A 12,673-nucleotide genomic window follows, 5' to 3' on the forward strand; every position below is an offset into this window, starting at 1 on the left:
GCCAACTATTTTCTACTTAGTACTCATGATATCCCAATGGGAATGGGGATGGGAATGCATTTATCATTAAAATCAAGACCTGGATTTCAACTAATGATGTAAAAAATAGCAACCGACGAGGCAAGCTGCCATTCTCCCAGATGGTACATTACTGCATGTGTGCCTTGAGCTGGCAATGGCATATATCATAATAAGGTACCTCTGAGAGCAATGAGGAGTTCTAAAATAGTACAATCCACTATACTTATTACAGACGACTCATAGAAAAATGTACATAAGCATCTTTTTGCATTTTATACTGAATTTATTCAGAACTTACTTACACGAGAACCATTGCACTGATTTCAGCTCATTTGACTCTCAACAAAAAATGGGTCAGTAATCAAATGCTACAAATAATCAAACATGTTCAGAAATGTTAGGACACTGGCCTTGATTCAGCCTGGGCTGGCTTAAGTGAAACCAGGGAGAACAAGCAGTTGATTCAGTGCAAGCTAGTGATAACAAAGACAAATGGAAAGCCATGGCGCCAAAGGAGTCACAGACTACCGTACAGTGATTAGTGGGCATTTGAGATTCTCTCTAGAGGAGACATTGGAAGTGACAAAAATCCTTTCAATCGACTGTGCAATCAAGTGATAGCGATTAAATCACCTTCTCTTGGATATGTCCATTGTGTGACTGGTTCATCCATCTTATGCTCGTTCATCTTTTGATGGTTTTGTGAGTCAAAAAACATGCTTGTGGAATAGCTTCAAACCTTTCATCCAGATGTTATGGCTTTGTGTGAGACCTCAAAAGGCATACACTGTAAAGGCTTGATTTTCTCATGACAAACTGGTTTTAACTGCAGTGCAGACCTTTTTTTCCCTCCTATTTATATAAATAGTTTCTTTTGAGTTTTCTTAGCTATTTTTCCCAAAGGCTCTACCACATATATCTGTATTCACCAGTCACTTCATTAGTTACATCTTGCAAGCAAAAGTAGAGTACATGTAAAGGTCCTGCATTCTGGTCCTAATGTCATAAGCACAACCTTATGACTTTAGGGGGCATTTTGTTGTTGTTGTTTTTGTAGTCACTGCTAGTGAAAATGATTTAGATTCCAGCAAAACCTGTAGCTTTTTACCCGTCAGCCATAAAAGGCTGATGGGGTTTTGCTGTCACCTTGCCCGGCTGGCAGGCGGGCACTGTGGAAGCTTGTTAATGCAATAACTCGAGAAGGAGACCATTCAAATTGATACCCCAGGTGCAACTACTAAAAACCTTGAATGGAGTTCCAATTTCAGTGGTCTGACCTCAAGATCAGAGGTCTGAGGTCAAGTTTTTTGAAAATCTTGTGAAAATTTTTTGAAATTGATATCATTGGTTGCTGCCAATATATCCTTCATCTTGTTTTAAATTTCTTTATTTTATTTATTGCTTTTGTTTAAATGTACTCTTGGTTTACAGGGTTTTTTGTTATCACAGCAGAAGGTTGTGCTTGATTGGTGAAAAGGCATTTGTGAAGTACTCTTTGATCTTTAATACTGTATTTTGATGCTGAGCCAGCAGAAGAACGGCTCCTATTGTCAGTGTTGCTATAACCACAGATTTGCTTGTAGGCAGGTACATGAGTTTGGATGATGGTCTTTGCTTAGAAGCACTCTTGACATTTTGAATGCGCTGCAATTCTTCCTGCTCCTCTGTGGTCAGAGTCATGTGGGACACTTCAGCCAGCACCTCCAGAGCAGCTCTCTGACCAGCTTGCACCGCTCCGTCCATGTATCCACACCACTGGGTGGCTGTCTCTGTTCCTGCCCAATGTATCCTGTAAATCAAGAAATTTAGTGATTCATATACGAATATACACAAAGTTCAGTGTTCCCTTGCCCTTGTCAATACATGATAGTAATGTATTTATGATGTCTTAAGAAATAATAATACATATGATGGTATTGACTGATAAGATTTCCTCTCACAAACAGATACAATTTAAGATTCACCCATAAAACAAATCTCTCCTGGCTTAGATGGTCTATGTCTCTGTGCACTGAAATCTCCCACTAACAAATTAGATTAGGTCTGTTCAACGCTGTAGGGCTTGCTGCCTGGAAAAGCACAGTAACGATGTTGCTCCTCATCCACCTCTTCTGCTCCATGTAATGACAATACGGCCAAGAATGTCTTATAAATCTTACAAATTACTGCCCATGGTATCCAGCTTTATTGTCAACATCAGTCCACATCATGTGCTTCAGATCTGAACACATTGCTGTCAAAGTAAGCTTCAGCCAGACTGTGCAGACTGCAGGGCTATGTCACTGGTAAGAGTCTATCATTGTGGGTTTCTCAAAAGAAGTGCTGTGTTGTTGTTGAGCTAATGAAAGAAATCTGGAAAACAAACGCTGGTCATAGACTATAGAGATACCATGGCAATGCATGTAGCTGCTTTCATCTGGTGATCCCAAAGACACAGTAGACAATCTCTGTTAAATAGGGGTGGGTTTGGATTATCGATTTATCGATTAAAATCGATTTTAGCTTGAATAAAGCAATATCGATTCATTAAGATCCTAAATTGATTTTTAAATATACATGTATTTTTTCAGAAATCCCAGAATCTCAGGTTAAACCTCACAAAACTATTTCAACAAACAGCTAGACAGCAAATGACAGCAGGTAAATGGATTGTGCAAAAACACATAAGCACAAAGCACAAATCTGACGCATCAGAATCAGTGAGACGTCGGTTTTCTCACACCGTCGCGGCTGAAAGCAGACAGCTCAAAGATTCTGATGCATTGGATCCGCGCTTTGTGTTTACGTCTTATTTTGCACTAGATTCTGAAGCTGCAGGTTTCATCACTCTCCAACCAAAATTCACTGAACCAGCAGCAAATCAAATAGCTATAGAAGCGAGAGGTAGGATAGTATTGAAGAACTGTCTGGAAGGTCTGGAAAACCAAACATGAGCCCCTAAACAAGCATAATAACACGTAACGTTTCCTGACCTGACCCTGTAATTGAGATTCTGCAGAAACTAAACATGCAATGCAGATTGGGATGGGTGTCATGGCTTGGTGCTTTTGGATGATAGTCTATCTGTGCTTAGCCGAGTCAATTGTTTCTATTTTTTCGAGAGGTAATTTTTGTCATTTTTTTGTGCACTGAACTGAATTGTGCACCTCCTTGAGAATTTATTTCAGTAAATAATTACCTCTAAAGGGTGCTTACTGCATTGGCTGATTCAAATTAGCAGTTGGAGTTGGGCCATTTTATACACACTGTTGTTTTTCACCAGAAGAGGTAGTGACAAAATGACTATTAGGGCATCTACAGTCATTTCTGTCTGCTTGGTTCTTAATTGCAACAACAATTTTTAGTCGTAATTACGATCAACAACTGCACACTGATCATTTGATACCAGTTAGGATCAGAAATATATGGGGCAATCAAACTTTCAGAATTTTGCCTCTGCATATCTTTACAGTAGATTTTAGCTCATAGAATCAAAATGTGACTGAAGTGCAGGCTTTCAGAAGGGTTTAACAAAAGCATTGCATTAGTTGTTTGGGAATTACAGCTATATAATGTCTACTACTTTTTCAGAGGTACAAAAGTAATTGGACAATGACTGTTTCGAATAACTGGGTGAAAATCCAGTAAAGTCAAAGACTGTCTAGAACCCATCGGGATCACCAAATGCTGTGTTTCCGTCCTTGTTATTCCCTGTCAGGCCTTTACTGTCTTTGGTTTCTGCTTGTTTGTGGGCATCTCTGACTTCAGTTTTGTCATTGATATGTGGAAAACATGCTATGTCAGATTGAGATCAGGTTTTTGACTTGGTTGTTGGTTGTACTATGCTTTGGGTCATTATCTGAGCACAGCAGAGAGTAGCTGTCAACACATCAAATTTCATCCTTCTACTTCTATCAGCAGTTAAAACGTCAATAGTGCCAGTGGCTGCCTTCCTGTTCTTGACTGTAACCAGTTTGTACCTTGTTGCAAACTCTCTGTGTTTATATTTATGAAGGTCTCTCTTGGTAATACAGGTTGACAAAGTCAAGCAAGAGTTCTCAATGTGGCTAAATTTTGTAAAGGCATTTTTACTAACCAAGGAAATTATTCTGCATTTTAGTCATCGTCGGTGAGCAAACAAAAGTAAGTTCAACACTAATTAATTATTTTTGAAATAACAAAGGACCAGGCCTTGTCGTGCTGTGAAATTCCTTTTCAGTCAATTGTAGATTTTTTTTAAGTGCTTTAACATGTTGGACTATTTACAAAACTGGCTCTAATTATGCAATATTTGTATTAAACTCCTAAAATAAAAGTAAAAAAAGCTTGCACTTGAATCACACCCTGATTGAGTTAAAATCCACTGTGGAGTTGTACAGAGGCAAAACTATAAAAACTGTGTCATTGTCCAAATATTTATGGACGTATCTGTAAATTATCCACCTGTTTGCGGATATATAGGTAGCAACTGGACATATCCCTTAACCTCATTGCCTCCCTGTGTCTGTTGACTATGTATTTTTTGCCAGCAGTCTCTTTGATGTTTGCGTTTGCACACCTTACTCAGATGATGGTTAATTTGATTTTTTTTTAACACAACGCTCAGTCTTACTGGAATCTAACACCAATAAAATGTAGGATCATTTTTGCTTTCACTGGACAAATCCCCTTTTGAGGATGGCATGTTTTAGAGATTTGTAGCTTTTTATTCACAGCTTTCTACACTATAGGTACTTCAACATACTATTAGATATGATGAGGGTTTTTTATGTGGATGATTTTTTTTCTTTGGGATATAATATGTTTTTGTACCACGTTTTGGTGACCTGATGGAGTCACTCACAGCCTCTCCAGGTTAAAGAGAGACAATCTTCCGGGTGGTTCAAGTGCCCTAGAGCAAGTAAGAGTGCCAGTCCATTATGTAGTAACTGTTGTCCTATTGTTTTATATTATCTATGAAAAAAAAAATCTATTTGCCTCCTCAGTGGGAGTGAATCTGAATGACCTGCGGTCAGAGGTGGTTTATCTAAGGTTTCATATGGCAACCATGCATTTAATTTGGTACATATGATTGGTTCTTTTGTTCTCATACAATTTTTATTTTATTTTTTTTGTTTGTGGCTACCCACAAAAAGGGAAAAACCATATGGCACAATAAGACGTATCATCCAATCACGTTGGTTAAAAATGATGCCAGTCTAACTTTTTGATACTTAGAAGCTATTGCTTACACCACCACAATGATTGTGTGCAGTTACATGTTTTAGGCCATCAATTGCATTTTAATACTGAATTAAATTAAATAAATAAATTTATTGAGTTATGTATGTATTAACCTACTAAGGGGCATGCAGTTTTTTCCCTTGGATAATGAAACAGAAAACTTGCATTTACCTGAGTTACCTTTATCTAATATTAAAATCTGTTTGATCTAAAGCTTGTAAATGTGACAAATATGCAAAAAAAAAAAAAAATAGGAATAATGATACAGGAGCATCAGATAATGACAGCTGTGCATGGTGGTTACCTCCTTGTATGTGATAACTGTGTTAGAGGAAATCAAGCCAGTTGAAGTTATGAGTTTAATGTGTGTGAATAATGGGTGTGCTGATTTACCCCCCCCCCCGGCTTTTTTAAATTTGTTCATTTGCACTGGGTTCCACATTATTGGCCTTTGCACACACTTTATGAACCGCTGATCTAGACTACTTTAATTATGTTTGTCCAGTTCAACATAACCTCTTCTAACTGGTTTTAAGGTTCTTCTGAAACTACAGCAGCCACCAATTTTCACTGATCAATGCAACTGAGAAGGGCTTCACCTCAGCTGACCTACTGGCAAATATGCTTGATGAATTTCTGTTGTCTGAACAATAGTGTTTGATGTCTTTGCAACAAACAGTCTTTACTCTCTATTCACACTATGGCTATTTGTGGATTTCATGGGCTATGTCGATGAAATCCACAAATAGATGTGAACACTGAATTGAACAACTAAAATACCATTCAGCAAAGGTGCTAAAAGAATAGAGAGTAATCAGGAGTAAACAGAGGGTCAATGTGTGGCAAACCTGCAGTGTGAATGTAATAAGGATTTTGACTGTTTAGTCCAGCCCAATAGGCAACTTCAACAACAGCAGAATTTCTAAGACTTTAAGACCCAAGTCTGAGATGTCAGAGAGCTTGGTAATGAGCTGGTAATGCTGAGTCTGTCTCTCACAACACGCAACTGCCTAAGCTTAGAGGTAAAGTTTAGCTTTCCAGAATGTATGTTTGGAGGTACCAGACATCACCTCAACTATAGGATAATTGACTGCAGCATATGATTACACACTTGCTTGAGGGGTACTCTGTAATGGATTTATGCAGCAGTGATTCATATCATTGAGATATAGGATACATGATAATGAAAAAGGAAAGCAATATATCCAGTAAGAATAAAAAAAAATAAAAAATCAAACATGCAGAAGTGGTGGAGAGGGAAATCAATCAACTCAGCCATTACAGTGGCATGCATAGCAGGTGGCAGTAAACAGTATAATGAGCCGCAGCATTATGATGAAAAGAACGAGAGCTTGTCAAATTAAAACGTCTGCATTTTGGCCCTGATTGAACTTGATTGGTGTCTTGTTTAAATGGGTGATTAAATGATAAGAAGTAAGTGAAACCGTTCAGCTGACAGCCGTCATAACTGTAGCGCTCTTTCAAAATAAAGGAAATGTTTTGTGAGCTTAAATGTGTGTGGGATGTAAAAGTAGTGGTATAAAAGTCAGTCATATAACACAGGTGCGGCTGGATATGCACAAGTATAACATTTATACAGTCTCTAAAACTGGGGATGATGAAGTCAACTAGGATTTTAAAATTGATACCAACTAAAGCAACTAATCGTCTCAGACAAGTTTGAACCCCGGGTGACCTTGGCCTCAATGTCATGGTCAAAGTTGAAGTTTTCTAAAAATCTTGTGACCACAATAAATCGAGAACAAGGTGACGTGGGTTTTTAAATTCATCCCATACATGCAGTCGCCTGTGTGAGTTCGAAACCTTTGATCTTGAGATCAACTTTTCTGAAAACACTCCTGAGGCTGAGGGGTAGAACTGGTGGCCAGTATCTTTTTTTTTTTTTTTCTCAGCCATTTAAAGTGGGGGTGCCTTGTATGTTTTCAGCACTCCTACTGTGCAGTGTTTCCTAGCCATATATCTTAATTTTCCTTTGCATTATTTTAGCTTGAGCTAACCACCTGTAAACAGTAAGAAAGTTCAGGCCTTAACTACTGAAACAGGGACTCATACTGGTATTTCAGAATGAGGCTGCTGCTGTTAAGACAGACTTAGATGGGACTCACAGACTAATCATGAACTGACTGAATAGATGCAGACTTTAACATAGATCCGATGGAGAGTGATAGCTCTGTAAGTTGTTAGAATTCAGTGATACAATGATGCAAGCCCCAGGAATTATATTAAACATATAATCAAATTAGTGTAAACCAAGCAAGCTACTTTTAGTTGCTCCTTTTTCACAAAGGGGCACAACAGTGCTTGTTTTGGATTTGACATATTATCCCAGATGTTTCCTCCCTTGGTAAAAAACAGAGATCTTTTGTTTAAACTACGTATTTATATTTATACTAAAGAATTAATCTTTCTTTAAACAAAATGCTAACTTGGTGTAAAACCTACTGAGGTCAGTTTATTCATATGTCTTGGTTTTTCCTCACACCTCACATATCCTGTTCTCTGCTCTCAAACATCCTCCATGCTGTCTATTCAAGCGTATTATTAACCTAGAATAATTAGTCAGTGTGTGAAGTGTAAAAATCACATTGTCAGTATAAAGATACAGACCATGTCAAATCCCATAATGGGATAATAATGGGACACTAGCTAAATTTTTTGCACTGGTAAATACATTACCTTGGAAGCACCAGCAGCATTTTTGCCCACCAGTCTTGGGTTTGTCTTCATTACATGTGCTAGATTTGTGTCAAGGTTACAGTATGCCCTTGAGAATCAATTTCCTATATGGGGTAGGGATGTGGCTGAGAGCTACCATCACCTTTCTGCTGTTTCAGTCACATTATGTAATGAGCTTCCTCTGCTCCCCACGGACTTGATGTCATTATGGAAATGCATTACCTGGATCCCCCTCCCCATCTCTCTCGCTCTCTCTCGCGCTCTCTCTCTCTCTCGCGCTCTCTCTCTCTCTCTCTCTCTCTCTCGCTCTCTCTCGTTTTTCAGCTTTGTGCATCTCTGAAGAGGCCATTAGAAATGGATTATAGGGCATTTTCCCATGAGAACACCCCTCCTGATGACCTCTTGCCATTTCTTTAGAACTGGACTACTATGTATCATTAAAGATGTAATCACTCCCACGACTCATGTCAATGATCTGTACGCACTGGGTGCTAGTGAGTAATACCTAGTTGGCAGGGAGAATAGACCTATTTTTTGTTGTATAAAAATAGTATAAACATTCAGCAAATATTCTCAGTATCTCTCATCCTGTCACCTTCTGTACTATGTTAACATTTACAACTGTGAATTCTATAACTCCACACGTTTAGCCATTGAAAAAATTAATATTAATCTTGTGTGGATACAAATACAGATGGACGATGAGTTATTTTAATGTAAGGGAGAATAAGTATTGTAATTCACTGGTATATATGCCATTAGTAAGGTGTTTACCTGCCAAAAGGCTTCCTCAGGCTAGGGTGGTAATATGTTAGCAAACCTGGTGCCATGACATTAACTGGACAGCCACCACTGTAGTCCTCCTTGGCCCAATCCTGTAGGAGAAAATGGATTTAATTATATTTTTCAGTATTGTTTCACATCACATATGACTTGATTTCATAGTAGTCATAATATTTTTGACAATTTATGAGGACATAACCATGGACCATGGAAAACACCATGGACTACTCCTTGACATTCCTGTATAGTATGCTAAATAAGCTGTTATTAGTTTAATGTTTGCAGGCTGCCTAAATCCGTAAAACTCGTATTACAATCATTCAATATTAAACATTTTAGTGTGAAAACTTAAATATATAATGATTCTCAGGCGGGGACCAAAAAGACATAATAACATCAGAGTTTTGATTATACAGAATTTGACTCTTTTTAAGCCCCAGTGAGGCCTAAAGTACAAAATGTAGCATCTAATTTTCCTTTGGAAAATGTTAACTATATTGAATTATTTGTTGAGGAAAATGTGTAATACTAATACCAGTGATGGGAATAACGGCATTACAAGTAACGGCGTTACTTTTTTCAGTAATGAGTAATCTAACTAATTACTATTCCTATCGTTACAACGCCGTCACCGTTACTAACAAGAAAATGCGGTCTGTTACTACTTTTCAACAAACAGACGGTTGAAGCTGTGTTCAGCTTACCGCATCTTATATCAGTTGCACGGAAGTAGCTGTAAGTAATCTGGATGCTACAGCTTTAAGCAGCTGCGCGCTCCCGCGGACGATAATCACAATCACTTTCTAGCACAACACCTGGAGCTAAGGGGGCAAAACAATTGCATGAGTGCTGCTGTTTGACTGAGGAAGAATAAAGTAGTCGTGGTAAGCCAATCACATGACCACTTTAAGATGACAAAGCAACAAGGTGAGTCATGATAAGCAATATATACACGTGTTTTTTCCTCAATAGTTTCGTCACGTTTACTGTCTAAGGACAGAGCTAGCAAGCACTCTCTGCTTATGAGCAAACAACAACAACAAAAAACAGAAAGTTTTAGGAGTGACGGAGAGAGAGAGAAAGAAAGACAGCAGAAAAAGAGAGAGCGAGTTTTGTGGTGTGAGAGATTTGTGAAGTTTAGCGTGTTTGGAGTGTGTAGTTAATGTGTTGTCTTGTGTAGTTAGTGTGTAGTGTTGTGGATAGTTTTGTGTTGTGTGTCAGAACAATGAGGCGACTGCTGTCTCCAGGTAGAAACAGGAGTGATACACCTGCTGCTGTCAGACCTGCAGGTATCAGGCTGTGATGTTCTCCTTTATAGTGGACAGAAATTATTTTTTTGGAGTGGCACAAATAATTTGTGTGGCATCTTATTGAATGCAGAACAGCTGATTGTTCTGTAAATAGTTTGAAATGGTTATTTAAAAAATCAAGGTAAAAGGTAAATGGATGCAAATAACTTTGTTGTTTGCAAAACTTGTGCATAGGATTTTAAAATTGACAATTTATATTTGCATTTAAAGTTATGAAATATGATTCATTAAACATGTTTGTGGTTGTTACAGTAAAAAATATAACTTTTTCTACTCTGATTTTATGTTTTTTGTCTGATTTTAGATCAATTGTGTTAATACAGTATGTCAAAATGAAAACATAACTGTAAATTCAGACACGTGAGGTTGTGCTGAAAAGAATGATACCAAACAAGGCAAAGTAAATAGTTTTTAAAGGTGAAATGTGGAGGGAAAATCAAAAGTAGTTAAAAATGGCCAATTATACCCTGGACCCCAGAGGGTTAAACATTTTTTTAAAGTAACGCAATAGTTACTTTTCAAGTAATTAATTACTTTTAGAATATTGTAACTCAGTTACTTCTCTGAAGAAGTGACTAGTAACTATAATTAATTACTTTTTCAAAGTAACTTGCCCAACACTGACTAATACTAATCATCCAACACCTTGAATCTGCACACAGGAAAACTAATCTTTCAACTTGCACCTCCTAGGATGTCATCCAGTTAAAGAAGAGTAAGGATGCCTTCATGACAACACATTTAAATAACACCTTAGAAAGGACAACTAAATATAAACATAGAAATAAAAATGTTAAGGACTTATCAGTCACTATCCAAAGTTCTGTGCAGATTTACTGATTCTCTTCTTTTAAACTTAACATTCTTTCTAAGATGGATTATTAAGTACCAGATTAAATTTCTCTGTTCCTTTAATGTCTAGAAAGTCCGTCACACTGCTTAACCCAGAGTGCAGAGAAAATTTCTGGTGTATATTCTCTGTTTAGCCCTCACTCATTACAGGACTGATGTTCTCAACAAGTCCTGTGGATTATTCAGTGACTTTAAGATCGTGCCAGTGCAATCCTGCCATATATTTTCTGTCTCCGCAGCTGCTGGTGAAGTGAATAAACTATCTGCCTTGTATCTGGCCTGTATTCCTTTACAGGCCATAAATGAATGTGCTACGTCATGTAATACAGCTGAGCTATTTGGTTTATGTTTGACACATTTTTAGGATGATAGGCAGATTAAAATTAAAAATATCTTTCAAAGTTTATTGCATGTACATTGTTGATATGCAGGACTGTAGAAGATGTAGTATCTCGTGTGCAAAATGGGTGATTGTGCCCCATTTGGAGACCCAGCCTAAATTCAGCATGCTTGCCTTCCAGTGACTTATTTATTCAGTTTCTGCTTATTTTGACATCATGTTTTTAAAGCAGCCACCTAAAGTCTGCCATTGAACTTTCAAAATGTGACCTTTTTTTAGTGTGTCCCTAGGGGCTGTCACAAGTCAAGAATTACCTTTTTTATGAGCCTTATTTAGAGTCACCATTATACTTTTTGATTCTATCCTGGCTTTCGTCCTCATTATTCTGGTGGCTGATGACACAGTCATGTTAATTGTTTGTGTATGTTCTTCATTTTGGTGTTTTTTGTCCGTCCATCCATCTGTCTAGAGCAGGGGTAGGCAAGCTTTCTGATGGCGAGTGCCATTTAAAATTTCCTCAGAAGTCAGTGTGCCATATGATTGCATTAGCAATAAATTTAATAACGCTCTATATTAACAGTTACACACTATATAGAACCACTTTATAGAATTATATTTGTTCGCAGATGTTGGCAGCTATCAGCGAATAGTTATCAGCTATTTTGAAACAAAAAAAGACTTTTTATCCATAACAGCAAATGAACTGTACAACAGAAAATACAAATGCTATTTATGGTCTCCTCACAACAATGATAAGAAAAATAAACTGGGCCAATATGGCATGTTTGTTAATACAGAGACACACAGGTCTCCAAGTGTCCAGCATTCAGATGGCTAGCCTGAGGACACTCTTCATGTGAGAGAAAATCTGCTCACACAGATATGTAGAGCCAAATACTGTCAATAAGGCCTCTGCAATGTTCTGAAGACAGTTAAACTTGTCAGGTAGTGATGTCCAGCAGGTGAAAATGAAAGCTCCATGAACACGCACAGCTGTGGATTCCAGCTGCTTCGATGTTGCATTAACTGGCATTAACTCCAGCCAGTTAATGCGAGACAAACCCAGCTGCTCATTAAAGCTTTCTGGTTTGATCAGAAAATAAAACATTGGTCCATACACCTGAAAGTCCCAAAAATGCATTGTGTCTCGAGTCTACGGATGTATCCGTGTATTTCCGTGGTGCTGATGCTGTGCTGAGCGGAAAGCTCCTGAAGCTTTTGAAGTGTCGGAATGTGGAAAGCTAGCAATGTCCCTCTCACCAGTAGGCTAAGTTATTTTTAGCAATTACAAGTTGAATCTGGTAGTTGGGGCTGTTAGCTAAGATACCGTCAACTAATGTGTCTATGCGAGCTGATTTGCAATGTGCACCGCTGGCCCGGCCATTTATTTTTTACCCTCTCAGATTAATTCACTGTGTGTCGTGCCCAGGGCTGGACTGGGACAAAAAAACAACCCAGGCATTTTGAC

The 12,673-nt window shown here is 38.0% G+C and overlaps 1 protein-coding gene across 1 annotated transcript in view; it reads right to left on the bottom strand.

The window, feature by feature from the left end:
- Positions 1-283: 283 nt before the first annotated feature.
- LOC121812321 (amine oxidase [flavin-containing]-like) overlaps positions 284-12,673 on the bottom strand; it is a 50,855-nt gene continuing 38,465 nt past the window's right edge. The window contains exons 5-6 of the mRNA XM_042214226.1: positions 8,695-8,795; positions 284-1,810 (exon numbers count right to left, since the gene is read on the bottom strand). Of these exons, the coding sequence (XP_042070160.1) occupies positions 1,465-1,810; positions 8,695-8,795 (447 nt within the window). The 3' untranslated portion in view covers positions 284-1,464. The remainder of the gene's footprint in view (positions 1,811-8,694; positions 8,796-12,673) is intronic.

Source organism: Haplochromis burtoni, unplaced genomic scaffold, assembly GCF_018398535.1.
Source record: "Haplochromis burtoni strain Fernald_Lab_line unplaced genomic scaffold, NCSU_Asbu1 Contig_533, whole genome shotgun sequence".
In the NCBI taxonomy this organism is placed as follows: Eukaryota; Metazoa; Chordata; class Actinopteri; order Cichliformes; family Cichlidae; genus Haplochromis; species Haplochromis burtoni.